This window comes from Enoplosus armatus, chromosome 17 (assembly GCF_043641665.1).
Source record: "Enoplosus armatus isolate fEnoArm2 chromosome 17, fEnoArm2.hap1, whole genome shotgun sequence".
Classification (NCBI taxonomy): Eukaryota; Metazoa; Chordata; class Actinopteri; order Centrarchiformes; family Enoplosidae; genus Enoplosus; species Enoplosus armatus.
The window spans coordinates 13,028,451-13,047,721 of record NC_092196.1 but is presented as its reverse complement, the minus strand read 5'-3'; the positions used below and the strand labels follow the sequence as shown (position 1 = coordinate 13,047,721).

General features: G+C 41.1%; 4 protein-coding genes across 4 annotated transcripts; 2 read left to right on the top strand and 2 right to left on the bottom strand.

Annotated features, from left to right (window-relative positions):
* The first annotated feature begins 555 nt into the window (after nt 1–555).
* Nucleotides 556–3,261, top strand: LOC139300796 (5-hydroxytryptamine receptor 3A-like). The gene is made up of 8 exons (XM_070923985.1): nt 556–634; nt 986–1,030; nt 1,114–1,220; nt 1,314–1,483; nt 1,846–1,961; nt 2,363–2,573; nt 2,663–2,812; nt 2,956–3,261. Exons 1-8 carry the CDS (start codon nt 611–613, stop codon nt 3,210–3,212), a joined length of 1,080 nt encoding a protein of 359 aa, XP_070780086.1. The 5' UTR covers nt 556–610; the 3' UTR covers nt 3,213–3,261.
* Nucleotides 3,262–3,980: 719 nt separating this feature from the next.
* Nucleotides 3,981–7,029, bottom strand: LOC139300074 (Golgi apparatus membrane protein TVP23 homolog B). Its single transcript, XM_070923054.1, has 7 exons — nt 7,011–7,029; nt 6,742–6,809; nt 6,491–6,635; nt 5,869–5,958; nt 5,170–5,298; nt 4,959–5,087; nt 3,981–4,883 (listed from the first exon to the last, which is right to left on the bottom strand). The coding sequence occupies exons 1-7, from the start codon at nt 7,020–7,022 to the stop codon at nt 4,857–4,859; spliced, it is 600 nt and encodes a 199-aa protein (XP_070779155.1). The 5' UTR covers nt 7,023–7,029; the 3' UTR covers nt 3,981–4,856.
* Nucleotides 7,030–7,810: 781 nt separating this feature from the next.
* Nucleotides 7,811–10,536, bottom strand: LOC139300730 (proton channel OTOP2-like). Its single transcript, XM_070923909.1, has 6 exons — nt 10,101–10,536; nt 9,881–10,017; nt 9,720–9,778; nt 9,012–9,154; nt 8,072–8,916; nt 7,811–7,981 (listed from the first exon to the last, which is right to left on the bottom strand). The coding sequence occupies exons 1-6, from the start codon at nt 10,534–10,536 to the stop codon at nt 7,811–7,813; spliced, it is 1,791 nt and encodes a 596-aa protein (XP_070780010.1).
* A 2,452-nt stretch (nt 10,537–12,988) lies between these two features.
* ush1ga (Usher syndrome 1Ga (autosomal recessive)) lies at nt 12,989–18,250 on the top strand. The gene is made up of 3 exons (XM_070923604.1): nt 12,989–13,152; nt 16,304–16,757; nt 17,450–18,250. The coding sequence occupies exons 1-3, from the start codon at nt 12,989–12,991 to the stop codon at nt 18,248–18,250; spliced, it is 1,419 nt and encodes a 472-aa protein (XP_070779705.1).
* Nucleotides 18,251–19,271: the final 1,021 nt, after the last annotated feature.

The window sequence follows — 19,271 nt, the reverse complement described above, 5'->3', positions numbered from 1 at the left end:
GTGCCTGCAGGCCGGTAAACAGACAGAGGGAGTAATCGCACTTTGTGTTCTGACTGTTTGCACAGGATCACAGAGGGATACGCTGAACTGTAATGTAATTAATCATGCGATGGTGTTCTTACACACTGCTGTGGGTCAGTCACATTGTCTTGTAGTGTGTATGTGATGTATGTGAGGTTAAACGTCACAGACGGGACTATTTAAGTGTCACGTCAGGATGAAACCCAAAGAAACAAGAGAAGACAGGGACGGTATAAACCTGTCACACAGCTGTGAGTCAATCTGCAGTTATTAGTTATAAGTGAAGTCTAATAGTCTGGTTTCTGTTGGAAATGTTGAGATCTCCTCCCCACAGTCTGTGTGAGGCAGTCTTCTTGCTGAGTCTACTAACAGGTAACTTATATCTCACAAAACGTGTTTTAAGAGAGTTGCAGTTGTATTTCTCAAAACGTTCAAAGCTTTTGGCTCATGTTTATCTCTAATTTCAGGCTGTGGACATGCGAACTCCATCTGCACAAAACGTAGATGTCTGGCTGAGCTGTTGATCAAGAAAGATTATACATCTCAGCCACAGTATGAAAACTGCACCCAGACGATTAACGTGCCGTTCATGGAGTACCAAACTCTGGCAGTTGTAAGTATTGTCTTTTTGTTTCTCCTGTTAGACCTCTCATAATTTGACAAGAACATGATCATTTTAATGATTAAAATTACAATTATTGTCATTTATTATTCAAAATGTCCTTACATATGTTGGTGTTATTATTCCTAAGCTTTGTTAACGTAAAAACCTGCTGAGGATGTGCTGACAAAGTATTTTGATGGGGTAAAAATACACACAGGAAGTCTTAAAAAATGTTAAACCTTATTCATATTTTTTGAGACACAAGGACACTGATTAGTTGTTATAACATTTCCACCAGCACTCCAATGGCGTTGATACTTTGCCTAACCACATTTATTATCTTTTTTTCTTTATTAACAGGACACAAAGAATCTCCGCCTAATTAGTCGTCTGCAAGCCACACTTGTAAGCTTCAAGATACTTACAATTGATTGAAGAAACAAAGCGCGTGTTTCAGTCACATTAATCGATTTCACTTTAAACCACAGATGTGGACAGATGCTGAGCTGCAATGGGACACATCAGTTTACGAATTTGATGAAGTGGTCCTGCCCGTACATAAAGTCTGGACCCCCGAGCTCCATGTAACAAATGGGTCAGCATAAGAGCTCCCAACTGTTAACACAAATTCAAATCCGTGGGCTTCTTGACATTCAGCTGACACGTGTGTTGTCTCTCACCTGTGCAGGATACTAACAACCATGAAGCACAGCTCCCGTGATCTGCTGGTGTTCAGTAATGGCACTGTGAAGCACGCTGTGATCATAAATGCAGAGGTGAACTGTGAAGTCAACCTGTTCAACTATCCCTTCGCTGCTGATTCATGCCCTGTCGCAATCCAAAGCTGGTCCACTGAAGGTGAGCTCAGGAGTTCACTTATACTAATGCAATATTTTATTAAAAATGTGCTTTTTCCTTACGATTGTATTCCAGTCATTTAAGCATTGCCATAATAATGTGTTGTATGACGTGAAAAATGTTTTTCTCAGGGTAAAACTCGTGTGAGTTGTATGTAACATGAAAATGAATTCAGAGCACACAATATTGAAACGGTACTCTTCATCCTTTGTGACTCCGGAGGGAGCTGCCCAAAGTCTGACTAATTGCCTTAGGTGATGTCACTTGAGTGACCCTTCAATGACTGTGAGTCCATCAATGTTATGGGAGTGCAATGCTAGCTTGGCAGTGTACTCTTTTAAAGAAGGCCTCATTTCTTTCAGGATGTGGTACACAGCTGGAATTTGGTCATTTGAAGGTGATTGATGGTACCCATGGCGACTGGCAAACTGAGAGTGCGCTCCTCCAGAAACAAAGAGATGACCGCCATTACCTCTTGGTAAGTTCATGAACCTGTGGAATAGTCCATTTATACTTAATACAGGTGTTCCCCAAATTCCTGTAATAGTGGTGCTAACTTTAAAGAACAGCAATTGGCCTGTGTTAGACTGTTGGCTGGACAAATCAAAGAACGTTTAATTAAACATTTTCACTATTTATAGAAAAAACTACCAATCGAAAAATGAAAATAATCTTTAGTTGCCATCCAATATTCCCACTGAAGATTTCCCAGATAAACAACTTGCCATTTTGCATGAGACGCAGGTAGAAAATTAAATATTTACTCAAATCAAATATTAATTAATATATTTTCTCCACCAACATGAGCCAGGAGGTGTAAAAACAATGACGAGCAGATGCTATATTGTATTTTGAAATTCTGCCTGCCATACTCCGCAGGTGATATTGAGAGTCAACTATCTCAACCCTTTCATAACATTAATGCTGCCCAGTATTCTGATCGTCCTGGCTGACGTTGTCAGCTTCGCTCTGCCACTGGGAGGCGGTGAACGCAACTCTTTCAAGGTCACTCTGGTGCTCAGCTTCACCATGTTCCTCATCATCCTCAACAATGAGCTCCCCGGAGACAGCCAGTGCGGCCCCATCATCCGTCAGTCACACACAAACACACCCTACACACTAACCAAGTACATGAACAGCATCGCAGTCTGGGTCACTAACCGTTTGTCTGTGCTGCAGGAACCCACTTCTGTATTTGTCTGGTCCTCCTGGTGCTGAGCATGTTGGTGTCCATGGTGCTGACGCGGTTGGCCAAAGATGGCAGCCTCATTTTCTGCTGCTGCTCCAAAGAGCCAGTCCCCGAAAAAAAGCAAGAGACAGAGGATGAGGGTGAGGAAGACTTGGTCGTTAAACAAATCCTGCGTGTGTTGAGTCCGTGCTGCAATACGTTTGATATTGAGCAGTGTCATTTTGATGCTCACAAAGTCAAAACACTGCATGACCTGCTCTGGTTGCTACTTCAATCCCTACAGAAGCCAAAGCTGACATTAGTGTCGTTCAGCTGAATGCCTCAGAGGATGACAGTCGAATGCTCAGAAAGGTGGTCAACTTCCTGGAGGATATCGATGCAAAGACACTGGAAAGTGAGAGACATGAGGTGTTTGCCAACAAAGTGGACAAGGCATTTTTCTGGTGCTATTTATTTTTTGGCACAATATACTTTTGTGCCATGTTTTATGTGATGGTCAAATATACATGTACAGTCAACCACTTTGATTTCTGGTACTAATAAAACTGCACATTCATGCATGCCATTACTTTATTAAACATGTTAAACTGAGCTGTTCTCAATATGATTACTTAGATAAGATAATAAAACAATGTAATAATGTGATTTGTGCTTGTAGTTCGTCTCTCGATGTCTGATAGAAATGTACGTTATACAAATACAAATAAAGGAATTACATTGTTCACTCTTAACATATTTTTTCCCCCTAATGAAATGATGATTCAAAACTGGGACATCTGCTCACATGACAAAACTATGTTCCTTAAGCCTTCAAAAATGAAGATTTTATTCTTGAGGATTTTTCAACATTTCAACACCCTCCTCAGAACTTGTATGGCATTGTTTCAGGGAGTTATTGTGAGGGAATTTTAATCCGTGCATTATAGTACAACATAATACAAATACATTGAATGCAAAGAAAAGACAAATGAAGTGATGTAGGTGACACAGACTCTGCTGAACACTGATGTTCCTTTGTTGCCACCTAGTGGTTGAATCATTCCCTGCAGACAGATGTGCTGCACTCCTTTAGCCTCTTGATTAGTTTCTATGCAGGAAACATTTTAACCAGCAGGACTTTGCAGGAATATATCATAACTCTGTTTATTTCCACCATTAAAACACAGCTGCTGAGGGGCAGTTAATGAGGTGAATATACTGATTATATCACTTTTAATATCTTATGAAACCACTAGAACACCCCTCTTATTTAGCAATTACAGTTCAATATACAATATGTTTAGATAACATGATCACAGGATTACTCTATTAGATTTCCAGTCAGAAAAGTTTATTGTTGTCTTTTTCTTTTTGCAAAACACAACAATTTCCTAGAAAGGTCCGGGGTAAAAGACCAGTTTTTGTATAAAATCACACCCAAGTAGCACTTAAATCAAAACATTTTAAACTTTAGAAACTTCAACCTACAATATCCTACAACGTAATTAATAATGATGTTTGTTAACAGAATAAAGTTTGTTTAAAACAACATAAAGCAGGGTTTAAATAGTAGGCACAATAAGGTAACACATATATATGTATAGCCCTTTTCACAACAGTATACTGTACATTCATAGATGCTGGTTGCAGGGCTGAGCTGTCAAAAGTGGCTCAAAGTCAAGATACACGTGAAACACATTTAATGCTTTAATTTTTATGAAAGAATTTAGGGCACTGTCTTGACCCTCAGGAATCAGGCATTTTAACATCTTTAACATCTTCTTCTTAACTCCTGATACATTATCAGGGATAAATTAAAGCCTATTGGGGAGTGTGACAGTCTTGTGTTAAACTCAACTTACCGGCAATGGTTTGATAGTGATTTAGGTTTTACACAATGACCTTACAGCAGTGAAAATATAACTCTCCCTGTGCTCTGCACTGACAAAACATCTGTATGACATTTCTTCTCAAAAGCAACTGAATTGTGTTTTATTTTAATTATTAAAAAAAGTAGAATTCATCAGTCAATGAATTCAGAGGAAACAACAAACACAAAATCAGTTTTACCAAAAAGTGGGTTAAATTAATACAATTACAAAACCCCAAATACCCTTTAGAAAAGACAGGCATCGTTTTCAACAGGAATAAAGTAAATATAATGTGTGCATCCAGTGTTGTGCTCCATCACACGTCCCCTCAACTTTAAGGTCCCTCTGTTTTCTTCATGGCCTTTAGTGAAAAAAAATGTAATGTCAGTGCATCATGTCATTAAGACAAAAATGCAAGTGATTACTTTTCACATACCTGTTTAAAAATCTGGACACCGAGATAGTTCTTTGCCATGTTCCTCAGGTTGGACTTTCCACCCACCTTGCATCTGACATAGCCATACAGGTTGGCCCATTGTAAAACCAAGCCCATGATTACTACGGCCTGCCAGGCGAAAAAAACAACAATTAGCAGCTAATTTATCAGAAATTAAATTGACATCCACTTTCAAAAACACTGAACTGACCAGCCATTTAAGCTTGAGGGAGAAGATGGTACTGAACACAAAGATGACCCAGAAGACGGGACACACGATGAGTCCGAGCCAGAAGATCCGCGACTCAGCACTGGACGCCGTGTTCACACTGTGCGTCTGCTGGGAAAAGCAAACAAGATTTCATTTCATGTTAATAAATTAAAAGAGATCCAAGAAAAAAAATCCTGTTATAGTCCTTGGAAATTCATGTCCGGTGTCCTCATTGTGCCGTATGATATTTCAAAGTGAGGACAATGCGGCTGTTCTATGTTACACTATCTGCAATTGTCCAAAAAGGTCATGCAGCTACATTACACTGTAAAAGGCAACTGTTACATTAGCAAATCGCTGCAAGGTATACTTAGTGTGTGAAATTGTAGATGCAGCATATTTTCAGGAATGCTGTCACCTCGCTGTTACTTTGAATATCCCTGTATTTACTGAGATTTCCATGACTTTCAAGAGAGCCGGCGCTGCTCGCTGCCATGTCACGTTTCATTTGTAAAAATGTGATGAGGATGTTTAGTTTACAAAGGTTGTTTTCCTTTTTTTTCTCCAAATGTATGTCTTCCACATGAGAAACCGTCTTTGTTAAGAGAACCTTTTTCCTTTTTTCCTTGATCTGAAAAGAGTCGTGTCCAAATTACCAGCTGGGACGTTTTCGGATGCACCTGATGAGCTTCTGCTTACCTTCCTCGACTCGAAGACCCAGTGGCTCTTTCCGTCTTCATCCACTTGATTCCACCACCGAAGGCCCACCAGCAATCTGCCAGATACATTCTGGGGTAAAAAGAAAGAATAAATAATAAATCTGTGAATGAAATCCTGGTACTTTGATTTGATTCATTCATAAACAACACAACACATTTCATAAAACAAAAGAACATAAGCACAGATTAAATTAAAGACAGGACATTTAAATAAAATAAAACAAACAATAAATAGCATGTAATTAGAGTTACAATGGTTAGGAAATTAATCTGCAACAATTTGAACAATTAATTAATAATTTCAGTCATTTTTCAGGCAAAAATGCTAAACACTCTTGTAACAGCTTCTATATTGTGAGGATTTGATGCTTTTCTTCGTCATATGTGATTGTAAACTTAATATAGTTGGGTTTGGGATGTCGGTCTGACAAAACAAGGAAGAAAAGGACCTTTACACATTTCATAAAATAAATAATTTGCAGATTAATCAGGATGGAAAATAATCTTGCAGCCCTACATGCAAGACAAACACGGTGTTATGTATAAAACTGAAGCATGACACACGGTGGTCCTGTGGTTAAACTGAGACCTGACCTGCTCACCTTGACAGTCCAGAAGTCACATGACAGCAGGAGGATGATGGTCACCATGCAGGCGATGAAGCCACTGCTCAGGATATCACACAGTAAGTAGACCAAGATGGCACTTGTTCGGAAGAAGAGGTGGAAGAATGAGGCCAGCGGATGTCTGAAACACAGATCGTCATTTTATTCTTTACAGTTAGTTTAACAAAACATTTGGTCGTAACAGCCAGGAAAAGTTACTGACGACACTTTGATATAAATCATCTCACTTAATTTTGGATTTTCTCAGCTTGATGTTCTCGTCATCTTCACCAAAAAGAGGAGCATCCTGGGAGTCCTGAAAACATAAAAAAACATTAGCAGGTTAACGCTAATGCTGCACGCACAGATCGAGCTAAACTTAAACATCTGCTTCCACGGCTTAGTTTATCTTTTTAAAACTGAAAAGTCATGAATATTAAAGTCTAAAATATCGATTCAGACGAGCAACATTATATTCTATATAAGCAATCACAAAAACAACTTTAGGATCGATCACCTGTCTCTGCATTTTTGACACTTCGGGATGTATTTCCTGGTGACGTGGTTGTAAACAAAACCGTGTGCTAAGGACCCCGAGGAAGTGCGGCCTTAACTTTGCCTGACTCAAAGGTAAGCCTACCATATCCAGCCCAGATAAATAGCAATTTATGTCGCATGTGATTGTTCAAATGTGGATAAATGTTTCGAGCTTGTAAGCTCTTCCAAAGGCTTTGGGAAAGCATTTCTTGCATATGTTTAATTATTTAGCGTAGGTTTTGCCTAACAAAGTCCTTAAAAAAGACAATCAGGGCTTTCATTATCAATTAAGATACCGATTATTTTTCTTGATTAATTAATCATTTGGTCTACAAAATGTCAGAATTGTGTCAGTTGACTAATGAATCGACTCATTTTTTGAGCTCTTTTAAAGTAGATGCTAGCTAGATTCTTTGCATTATTTTTGCATTGCAACTGCTACAGCTGTGTCTACTACAAGTAATACTTATAATAATAATAACTGCTGACACAGTGAATCATTGTTTTACTCAGCTCATTGCATTGCTTGGCTTTATTTTGTGCATACAGAGGCTGAAGCATAAAACGAGTCATACAAATTAGCTTATTTTTTCAAGTTCTGAAAATAACATTTTGAATACATTTACATTGTCACATATACAGGCTATAAAGAGAGACATCGAGACTCTTCACAACTTTATAGAGAAATAACAAAGCATCGTCAAAACAAGCTACAATTTATACAAAACAGCTTTATAATGTCAAAACAGTTGGCTGTACACATCGTTCGTTCCTGCAGCGTTATGACGTCAGAAACACCTCAAACAGACTGGCGACTGAATGCATGCGGTAAAAGATGCCAAAAGGAAGTCCAACATTCACGATAGCAGCCCACATGTTGAATTTGTAGAATTCAGTTTCAGTGTCATGGTCAAACTGAGGGCGAGCACCGAATGCCGGCATGATCCACAGCTGTCGGAGAAAGAAACGAGAGAACAGTGTTGAGTATTTGGTGAATTTTAAAGCAGTGAATTTGAGAGTGTGAGGGAGAGTGGTACTCACTATGACGTTGCCCAGTAGCAGAAACACACAGACCTCCTTCAACACCCGCCTCTTCCACAACAGTTTGGGTCTGTGCTCAGCCACGTGGCCGTGCAGGCTGTGTGCTGTGAGCACTGGGCTGGGCTTTGGGTCCATGTCGGACCCTTCAAGGCTGCTCAGATCTTTGCTCGGCTGCAGCACATACGGATTTGCAACCACAGTGATCGGGAGCACCTCGTGGAAGGGCTCCCGGTGCAGACCTTCGATGATGAAAAAGTTCTGCAGGCCGAGTTGGATCACCATTAGGATAGCCCAGGTCAGGTTGAGCCTGTTCAGGTGGCCTTTGGCTCCAGTTGCAACCATGGCTACGATGGTGAAATAGCTGATGATGAACTGTCCCAGTGAGGCTCCCACCAGCAGGCCCACGTCCAGGCTCCGCGTGGGGTTTTTCTCCGATACGTGCTCCCTGTGGTCCACCTTGTAGATGGCACAGCCGATCACGGTGGATACAGACATCATGGTCACTATCACTATATTCATGACAAAGTGCATCATCACTGCTTTGTCTTTCTCGTCATCATCACTATCGTCTTTTTGCATTTCCATCTCGTATACGATGAAGGTCGCCAGCCCCGCCACCACTAAGAGAACTCCTACCACAGGACCGATAAATACATCCTTCAGACGGAATTTGATGTGGTGGCTGTGTTCTTCCACTACTCTACCGACATTTTTCCACAAGACGTAGGCCATGGCGGAGGCAAAGAGACTGTACTCGATGTTGAAGGGGTACAAGTAGTAGTAGGCCTCCTTGAAGATGCTGCACGAGGTGTGGCTGCACTTGCACTTATCGTCTCCATATCCCGCTGTAAGACATGACACAGGTGGAGAGAAGTGTTATATTGTGGTATTTTAGTGCTTGTTATATATCTGCTTTGATTGCTTTATCTGATTTAATTGCCTTTGTTGATGTACATCATTCGTCCTGAGTGTTTAGTGGTGTTGCTCGGATAGTCGGGAACTGTTGTTTGGTGAAGGGACTCCTCTGTGACCGCAGTCATCCACACGACTAGATTTGTGGAGAGGGTGAGCATCAGCCCACAGCTAAATAAAAAGACAAGAAGACAAGAGAGGAACAAAAGGAAATAATAATCAGAGGCACTGTGTCAAAAAACTTAATGATCTGCTTCACCCATAATGTCAGTTTTTAATGTCATATTGATACTCAATGTGAGTGCAACATTTAAAATTACTGTCCATCAAGTTATAAAAGTTAAACCCAGTACAAGAAATGTACTGGTTTCTGCTTCAGCAAACGTGAATATTTGCTGGTTTTCTTAGTCCTCTATAATAGTAAAGGTCTCGTATGTTCATCAGACAAAACGAGCAACTTGGGCTCTGGGAAATTATGATAAACATTTTATCAATCAAATCAATCAGCCAATCAAGAAAAATATCTGCAGATTAATCGATAATGAAAATAATCCTCGGTTTCAGCCCTATTACAGTTTACAATAATGAAACGAACATAGTAATTGCACCTTTTCATGGTCTGCAAATATGCATAAAAATATTCAATTTCCCAGGCAACAAATGTTAAAGGAGGTTTATTTTGAAGTGCCCTCAGGGATAGCATGTTTACAAAGACAGTAAGAGATTAATCACCCACCGTGTAACGTTCTTTTGTAGCTGCACACAGTCCTTTGCGTGGATCCACAAAAAGTATGTCTGCGAATTGATTGCACAATTGTATTAATATTTTGCTTTGATAAAGACTTCAGTATATTTCTGATTTCTTTGCAATTGGCATTTTGTTTTTGACATTTTTACCTGCACAATTATAAAAATAAGTTGCACCACAGGGAATGCAACTTTAACAGCAGAATCGCAGTGCAGGTATCCCACATAGCTGGCTATCTTGAAAATGTCCATGATAATACTGAGGAGTCCAAATAGCACAAGTCCTCCTGAAGGAGCAAGAACATGTAGATCACAAAACTGCTTTGTAAATAAAAAACTTAGTTCTAAAGCAAGTGCAACATGTACTCACCCCTGAGCCATACAGGTCCGGCATGGCCATCCTTGTAAAAAACAGCGTTTTCTTTCCTGGCCGTGTAGACGACATAATAAATCATCCAGATGGAGGTGAAGAGAAGGAGGATGATGAGGAAAACCTGCAGGTCAGGGGTGCTGATGTTCACGTTGTTGTAGGCACTGCCGCTGACCAAAGCACAGCCCAGGATCAAGATGTTTACACAAATGATCCCAGACAGCATCCATCCCCAGTTTCGACCCCGCTCCCTCACGACTCCATTGGAAGGGATGTTCAGGTCGGGTTCACATGTGCTGCCCGATCGACCCGGCGCGTTGATGTTGTTGGACAGGTGGGCCTCCTCCGTCTCCCTGTCTTTGGCCGTCATCCTGCATGTTTTACAGGGATTGCCATCGGTCAAACAGTTGCATGGATAGCTAGTGTTCAAGCACATGGTTCCTCTCTCTAAGATCTATTCCCAAATGAATGCTGCACCTGGTTCCATATGAGACATTACAGGTTTAACAGCTACACCCACTCATTGGCTGCCTTTTAAAGACAGATCCCGCCCAAGCGAAACCTTTCCATGGACACAAAATCTGCATAATTGTTGGTGCTTCACAAAAGAGCAGTTTCAAATCAACAAATGGGGTTTAATTTCCTCCTCTTGTGGCACTAGTTCTGGAAAGTAATGCGTGTAAACTGCACTGAGTGAGAATCCACAAACACGTTTACATGAATTGCTATTTTCTTGAGGGAAGTCATCAACACTATCCCTCTCCATCTCTGATAAAATCAGGAATAACACCAGGACAGTTGAAGCAGAGCACATAATGAGCAAAATCGAGCTCATATAACAATTTGGCAAAGCAGTGACCTTCTAAAAAAGAAGAAAGGATTTCAGGATACCTGAAAGCCTACCTGATGTAGTGTGATCCTGAGAAGCAGCCTGAGCTGTCACGGCTTATATATGCCTTCAGAAACACGGTGGTTTACTGCACAGAGTCATAAATGTCAATAATCTGTTATGGACAACACCATATTATTACCAAACACAGCATGTTTTGCACAAAATATTCATGTAAAGTTCAAAAGATGTTTCTAGGAAAAACCTTTTCTCACGAAATCCAAAATACAAGAAACCGGTTCCTTTTTTGATAAGCAGCATTTTTTTTAATATTATACAATACTTTTTTAGTCCCAGCTGTTTGTTGTGAAAGTTCTAACAGCATGCACAAAATACATGTTTAGGTAAGGAAGAGGAAAAAACTGCAGGTGACATTAATTATCAAAACCATTTTTTCATGATCTTTGCTTTTTCACTTTTTTGCTGCAGCTGACCACATGCAGCTACACCTCACAATCTAAACGACGTCTAAATTCTCTAAATAGGCGTAGCAACGGTCACTCTCCTCTCTTTTTGATTTAGTGCTTGAAGGGAATACTTTCAGTTCTTCACTGCTTTTCATGACTCAATTAAGTGATGTGCGTCTGTATCTACAAAATGCCCGAGGTGCAGTACATGAAAAAGCCTGACCGCTATCTGTTTCTATTGTTATGGAAGTTTCAACTTAAGTCTCCCAGTCGCTGGTGCAACTATGCTTGTTTCAGATCAGTACTTAGGCTAATTTATATCCTTTTCATTGGGTGGGACTGAGAGCAGAGGAACTTCTTTTTTATTGCAACACTCCGTGGTACTCATGAAATCCCTCTTTGTCTGCACTAACGTCAGAACAATGGTTTATTCAAAAGAATGACAATGACATCAGAGGGACTGGGAATCTTCCCTGTGTGTCAATCACAATGAGACATCTCCAGTAAGTACTTCAGTACTTTCTCAAACGCCTGTACTATTTTCATTTCCTGAACAAGTTTATACAACTTAAGTGCAGTGGAGGGTTTTGTCTTGACGTGTATTCCTGTGTGATGAATGAGTTGAATGAATGAATGAAGGACAGTTTGCAGAAATGTTTTTTTCAGATTTAATGACATGAATATGCATGGCAATGTTCTTGTTTTGTATTAACCAGTAAAGTGTTCATTGACTGAATACCCCAAATACCTTTGCTTGCTTCCATATAATGCGTTACAGAACAGCAAATCTACACATCAGTAGTAAAGTGAGATTCAAATCTAGTTTTTAGTCTCTTGCAGTGCCTGCAGCCATAAAGGGCAAATTATATGCATAGTTAACTACACTCAGCAGCCAGTTTATTAGGTACACCTAGCTAAAACTAATGCAGTCTAATACAACAGTCCTGCAATAAATCCTCCATGAAGGTTATAATGTTCAGTCTTTGTTCAAACAGTTTTCAAGAGTTGTTGATTCAACTTTATGAGGATTTATTGCAGGACTGTTGTATTAGACTGCGTTAGTTTTAGCTGAGTGTACCGAATAAACTGGTAACTGAATGTATATCATACCAAAGCATCATGTCTTTTTAAAGTCACTGAGAGCCACAGACACACAGGGTGGAGATCAAAGTTGGAAAGTCCAGTAAAGTCAAATTCACCCATTAAGTCCCAATAGGAATGTTATAAAGAGCCTGATCAGTGTCTACATTCAGTTAGGGGTACCCGGGACTTGCAGTGTGCTTATTTGGGGGAGGGGGGGGGGGTGTTGTTTGGCGACCAGGGAAGGGTCCCCGGTCTGTTTTGGACCACCTCGGCCACCGGGAGCACTGTTACCCACTCGGCGCGCACCGCGGCGTCCCTGGATACCACTGACGCGCTCCGCCTGCAGCTCCTCCGCCGACCAGGAGCGAGTGTCTTTTGGGGGACAACTGTGGGACAAACTGGCACCCGAGCTGGTCTGCTCCCTCTCGAACATCGCCGCATGACGACGACGATGATGGTGGTGTTCATGACACGGAATGGAGTCGAGCAGGGTGGATTAATTCTGCACCATGAATGACAGGTACCACAAGGCGGCCCGGGACGGCTACCTGGACCTGCTGAAGGAGGCGACTCGGAAGGATCTCAACGCGCCGGACGAAGATGGCATGACACCGACGTTATGGGCTGCTTATCACGGCAACCTGGAGGCTCTGCGGCTGATCGTGGCGAGGGGGTGGGTAGAAAGCATTAGTGGCCATATGACTTGTTAGGGCGTGTGCGCAATATACGGCCACAACACTCACTCACATGTCCATCAGTCATTCTTATCGGGTAATACAAACATTTGTAGAGAAAAAGAGGAGCTATTTTACCATTTCCCCGTTATTCCAAACTTTTCAGTGTCAGATTAGGCAGAATCAGCCACACAATTACCCCCAAAATACCTTATTTCATCAAATTGTCAAAGAATACAACTAGAAATAATAATATGAAAAACTATGTCAATATTTGAACCACTTAAAGGCAATTTAATGCATTCGAACCACACAAAGTCTAAAAGTAACAATACACCACTAACAATGTAGGTCACCTTTTATAGGGTGCAACAATTATTTGAGCATTTGAACATACCCAGGGGAGAGGACAGGCCCTGACTTACTACAATAACCTCAGGCTTTGCTCTTGCCTTTAACCAAATAACCTGTTTGGTAACTATATTTAGTTGGCCAGGCCTGAAAAATGTCCATGTTGGGCTGGACAATAAAATATTTATGCACTAGCAGCACAAAGAAATACACCCATATGATGTTAGCAGGCCTATATCCACCTTTTTATTTGCATCGATAGTTTGTCATTTTCAAAGCCACTTAGGACTATTGACTGTGTAAAATTGATCACCTCTGTGCCATTTAACATGACAACACTGTTCAAGGCTCTCCTGAAAGCACCTATACATGGGATGAGTCAGAGATTTTACTACAGCTAGTACAGTTCATCAAATGCTCTGCAGTCCTGCATTCAGTGACAGTATTTTCCGATAACAACTGGAACATCTATGTTGACCCATAAAAAAGACTTTAAAGACAAACTGTACTGTACTGTATGTAAAAGGGAGGAATGTATACTTTGTTTTTAGAGGCACTATAGCCTATCATTACATAATTATCTGTTGCATTAAATCATCACAGGAAAAGGAAAATTATTTATCAAATTAACAGTAGATAACATCATTTTAGGAGGCAGCACCAGGGTATAAATGCTGGCCTTCAGCAAAGTGAGCAAATGTGATTGGCATTCATGGACAGAAACAGCATTCCTCATCCTTTCTGGCTGACCTGGTTTGCTTGTCAGCCAGAAAAATGGACCCATTATGAATCTGCTTAATTGAGTAAATCATGTGAGAGACTTACTGTAAAAGTGAGAGAACATCATTCATCAGTGTTTAGTTTATTGAATGAAAAATAGCAGAATTGAGGAAATGGATATTTATTTTTTCACAGTTTTTAAAACATGCAGGCAACAAAGCAGGGAAGGCTTCCAGTGCTATGTGATAATACTGAATTCACTATTTCCCACGCAATAAGTGTAAACAAGGCTCCAGAGGCATTCACCTGCCAAGGACATGCTATTGATAGCAGAAAACATAAACCTCTGATTGACAGGAGGTACTAACATTAAACATTAATAGCTGCCATAATGTTTCACAGAGGCACCAAACTCGTGAGAGAAGTTTAATACTGCTTGACAATTTCATGGGAAAGATGCCATGCAGAGCTATATTTGGCAAGTTTATTGCACTGGGCGGCCTGCAGTGACATCAAGCTGTCATAGGGAGTGAAGGGAGGGATAAGTAGGCAGACCTATCACCGCTGCGGTCGGCATTTTGCTGGGACGGACATAAATTATGACACGTAAAGCTATCATGTTAGATGTTCTCTACCTGCAACAAGCTTACTGTGTAATCTGAAGGTGATAAATATTTCATCTCAAAATAAAAATTGAACATAGCTAATTGCTGTTTATCTTTTGACATAAATTTATAGCGTTTTATGTTCCTTCATCTACATCAGTGCAGGGTTGACAGTGTAATTCCTTTGTTTGATCATTGTTTTATTGTCGCTTTCTGTGGCTGTTCACTGCATACTGTCCATTGTGCAGACTGATGACAGCCATTCCCCATGACCCTTGATCCTGAAGCTGCTTTTTTCTTTCTGATCTGATCGTTTAAACCCAATCCTGTCCAGACAAAAAAAGAGCAGGGCACTGAAATCAGAGTGGGACTTTGCTAATCGCTGCCTAGGTTGGGTCTGGCAGATCTGACACACATTCCCTGTGAAAACCTTACAACGCAATCCATCAATAATACATTTGCACTTCGACAGTAGCTTCACGTCCATCGTATCAAATATTCAGCAGTCTGTACGTGGCTACATTGGAAGACAGGGACGAGACAGTTCAGTAAACATGTAAATTCAGGAGTTGTGACACCAGTCAGAGGACTCCAGACTGAAAATAAATGCAGAAAAAATAAGTTAAAACTTTATTACTAATATACAGTTGTGGTGGCCACAAACAAACTGTACATGATGAATAAATCCTGTTTTCCTTTGAACATTATCAGTAAGATGTTTAGTGGAATACTCGTTTGAACAAAATTTTAATAATGAGCAAACTAATGAGCTTTCATGGATTTGCACGTCAACCTTATGATGAAAGAAAAGTAAGAAAGCTCCAAACACATCTGTCCTCCAACCAGCTGTAGTACTGTATGTTTGTGACTTGAGGAATTCAGGGTGACATCACCAGCCATGCACAGTTGTGCTTTTTGAGTCGGGCGCAACCTATTAGGCCTCCCCTGAAACTGGATACAGGTAGTGTAGCAGTGGTGCTGGCAAAACTGTGGTCATATTACAGAGCAACAGCAACAGTGCAGCACACATAGAGGTAACCCTAAGGTCGTGGACTGTCAGCCAAGGGTAAATTGCTGCTTGCTTATATTTTTAGTTATGGCCCCTGCATGACAGTAAATTCCTTTTGAAGGATAATTTTAATCAAACCATCCTATTTGCCAATTGGTCAAAGCCATTAAAACAAATTGCTGCCCAAAGAAAATCTATGGTTGGTTTTCTGAAAGAGCAATGAAGTGTTTAGACTATAAATTATTAAATAAGGCCCCATTAACAACCCACGGATGGCAGGTCAGTGCTGAAAACATAATCAAAAAATCACATGCTTACTCATGAGTGAGTCATCTAAACAGAAGACCAAGGAGGCAACCTGTATCCATAACCTTTCTTACAGAAATGAAAATATTTATTTTGTAAATCTGATACAAGTTCTCTGAGTCTAAAGGTTGTATTTAATATATTTCTTATGACTCACAGAGGAAACCCTGACAAGTGTGACATATGGGGGAACACACCGCTCCACCTGGCAGCTGCCAACGGTCACCACAACTGCCTTTTCTTCCTGGTGTCTTTCGGTGCCAACATATGGTGCCTGGACAACGACTACCACACGCCGTTGGACATGGCTGCCACAAAGAATCACATGGATTGCGTCCGCTACCTGGATTCCATCGCTGTCAAGCAGACAGGCCTCAACCCCAAGCTGGTCAACAAGCTGAAGGACCGGGCGTTTCGCGAGGCTGAGCGGCGAATCAAAGAGTGCGTGAAGATGCAGAAGAAACACCACAAACGCATGGAGCGGAAGTTTCATAAGGACGCCTCTGAGGCTTCTGCATCAGACGCCATGAGCTTTTCCAGTTACACCAGCAGCTCTATTAGCCATAAGCTGCGCAACTTTAATGCAGCCACCGTCAGTGTGCCATATTCTCAGGTCAGTACTCAGGTTTTTATTTGTCTATTCTTATAGATACAGAGTTTATTTGTTTTTTTAGTTCAGTTTGCCAACTAGAAAACATTTTCAAATCCCTCCTCTTAACTGCTAAACTTAATAAGACTAAGCTGAAAGCTAATATGGTCACAGTGACAAAGCTAAAAAGCTGATGTTTAACAGATATCATTTTTTACCATGTTCATCATCTTAGTTTAGCATGTTTGCATGCTAACATTTGCTAATTAGCGCGAAACACAAATTACAACTGAAAATAATGTTGCTTGTTTTCCAAGTATTTAAACCAAAGTAATTTTGGCCTGATGTTGAGGAAATGCGAAGGGATTACCAAAATTGTTACAATTCATCTTCTGGGGACCATGACTGTCTGTAAAAAATGTCATTACAATCCATCCAATAGTTGTCAAGATATGTCACCAAAAACCAAGAATGTCATCTCATGGTGGCGCTAGAAGAAAAGTCAGGGGATACCAAAGTCGGCAGGATTCATCCTCTGGGGACCATGCACCTCAGTACCAAATTTCATGGCAATCCATTCAGTAGTTGTTGGGATATTTCAGTCTGATAAAAATAGGAATCTATCTCAAAGCTTTTAAAATTGGTCACGAGTAATGTTTCGAAACTCTAATCATTTGTGATTGTGCCTAATTGCTGTATTATTCACGTCCTGTTAGGCTACTCTCCATGCCACAAACCGAGGGAAGACAAAGATTCAGAAGAAGCTGGAGAAGAGGAAACAAGGAGATGGGACCTTTAAAATCTACGAGGATGGGAGGAAGAGTGTGCGCTCCCTCTCTGGACTGCAGCTGGGCAACGATGTCATGTTTGTCAAACAGGGGACTTCGGTCAACCCAAAGGACCGGGGCCGCCGCAACATTCGCGACATGTTCCCCAGAGACAATTACGATGCCATTTCACGTGCCATGAGCGAGCCGGACCTCCACAGGCCCGATGTGGACTATTCTGAGATCAGCACTGACTCAGGACATGATTCCCTGTTCAACCGGCCCGGTCTAGGCACCATGGTCTTCAGGAGAAATTATGTGAGTGGAGGGATGTTTGACCTAGGTGGTCGGGATGACACCAGTGTGGACCAGTCGGTCAACAATGTGCGTTTACACAGTCGGCTGCAGCAAAACCAGAGTGTAGATGAAGACAGCATTGGCAGCGCACGCAGCCTGCAGGAGAGGAACGTGGAGGAGCTGCCCTGGGAGGAAGTCGAATTGGGGCTGGACGATGATGATGATCCTGATACCAGCCCTCTGGAGGTCTTCCTGGCCACTCAGAGCATGAGCGAGTTTTTCTCCATCTTCAAGAGGGAGAAGATCGACCTTGAAGCACTGTTGCTGTGCTCTGACCGTGACCTCATGAGTATCCATATCCCCTTAGGACCGAGGAAAAAAATCTTAGATGCCTGTAAGAGACGGCTGGAGACCATGGAGGATCCAGACTGCATCGAGGACACAGAACTGTGAGTGATGAGATTTTCAGTTGTCTCTGTACTGCAGCGCAAATCCTCTTCAGTTACAAACACAGTGTCTTCTCTTGTCTTCTCTCTGTCCTGCAGATAATAAAAGTTGTTGTAGATGGCCCTCCTGCTGTGTGCTCATCCAGCCTTAAAGGTCAGTGGAGCGTTGTGGAGTGAATGTCACGTATGGACAGGGAGGACTTAATGATTTACCTCTCCTGGTACCTTGGTGGTAACAAAGCAGAAAGGACGCTGTCAAGATGAATATGTCAAGCAAGAAGAGACGAGTGTGAGGTAAATTTTTAACAGGGTTCTTTTACAGTGTCTTGTTAGCCTCGGGAGGAAAATATCTCTGTATGTTGGCTGGTCGGAGTCCCCTGCACTGCATGGTTTAACAAACTGAAAGACAATTATCAGAGTGAGGTGCCGTGCAGTGTCATTGCATGCCATGTTGCATAGTTAACAGAGAGTTGATTGTGGGGTCTGTGTCCCCTGAACGTGTTTGCCCCTGTGGGGTAAATCCTACCACCTCATGTGCCTGCATTGCTTGTGCCTGTGCATTTGCTTAAAAGTATCTGTTGTCATAAATACCTTTGACATTACTTTATTATTAACTGTTTCAGATTCAATTAAAAAGCAGCAATTTCACCCAGAGCCACTCAGCTGTTTCCTTACTCGTATTTCATCTCTGTACATGTTTACATACAGCAAACCATGAGAGTCCAAGTGTGGCTCAATGCAGGCCAATTGTTCACATTACTGTTACTGATTTACTGTAGTATTGTAAGATACAGAGAGAAAACACAGTAGTACTTTAGATAATTTTATAATACACAATATAACATGTTGTAGTTCTATATTTTACATGTTCAGTCCATACACCAGGAGATTTATACACCTTTGTTTATCACTCATGTCAGTCTTCCAACTCTTTGTATCTTGAGTACTTTTTTTGTAATTAATGTACATCTGCACAGGAGCATATGTCGCAACTTTTTAACATTTTAGGTGGATTTTAAATAAAAAAT

What these genes read in the sequence shown, in the direction of transcription:
- LOC139300796 (XM_070923985.1), top strand. Translation starts at nt 611, where the DNA reads ATGGAGTACCAAACTCTGGCAGTT. An exon ending in GAGCTCCATGTAACAAATGG is followed by an intron (nt 1,221 to 1,313) that starts GTCAGCATAAGA and finishes TCACCTGTGCAG; the next exon opens with GATACTAACAACCATGAAGC. An exon ending in CCAGTGCGGCCCCATCATCC is followed by an intron (nt 2,574 to 2,662) that starts GTCAGTCACACA and finishes TCTGTGCTGCAG; the next exon opens with GAACCCACTTCTGTATTTGT.
- ush1ga (XM_070923604.1), top strand. Translation starts at nt 12,989, where the DNA reads ATGAATGACAGGTACCACAAGGCGGCCCGGGACGGCTACCTGGACCTG. An exon ending in CGGCTGATCGTGGCGAGGGG is followed by an intron (nt 13,153 to 16,303) that starts GTGGGTAGAAAG and finishes TATGACTCACAG; the next exon opens with AGGAAACCCTGACAAGTGTG. An exon ending in TCAGTGTGCCATATTCTCAG is followed by an intron (nt 16,758 to 17,449) that starts GTCAGTACTCAG and finishes ACGTCCTGTTAG; the next exon opens with GCTACTCTCCATGCCACAAA.
- LOC139300730 (XM_070923909.1), bottom strand. Translation starts at nt 10,536, where the DNA reads ATGTGCTTGAACACTAGCTATCCATGCAACTGTTTGACCGATGGCAAT. An exon ending in CGGACCTGTATGGCTCAGGG is followed by an intron (nt 10,018 to 10,100) that starts GTGAGTACATGT and finishes TTGCTCCTTCAG; the next exon opens with GAGGACTTGTGCTATTTGGA. An exon ending in TGCTACTGGGCAACGTCATA is followed by an intron (nt 7,982 to 8,071) that starts GTGAGTACCACT and finishes TTTCTCCGACAG; the next exon opens with CTGTGGATCATGCCGGCATT.
- LOC139300074 (XM_070923054.1), bottom strand. An exon ending in GTGACTTCTGGACTGTCAAG is followed by an intron (nt 5,959 to 6,490) that starts GTGAGCAGGTCA and finishes TTTTTACCCCAG; the next exon opens with AATGTATCTGGCAGATTGCT. An exon ending in GGGTCTTCGAGTCGAGGAAG is followed by an intron (nt 5,299 to 5,868) that starts GTAAGCAGAAGC and finishes TGCTTTTCCCAG; the next exon opens with CAGACGCACAGTGTGAACAC.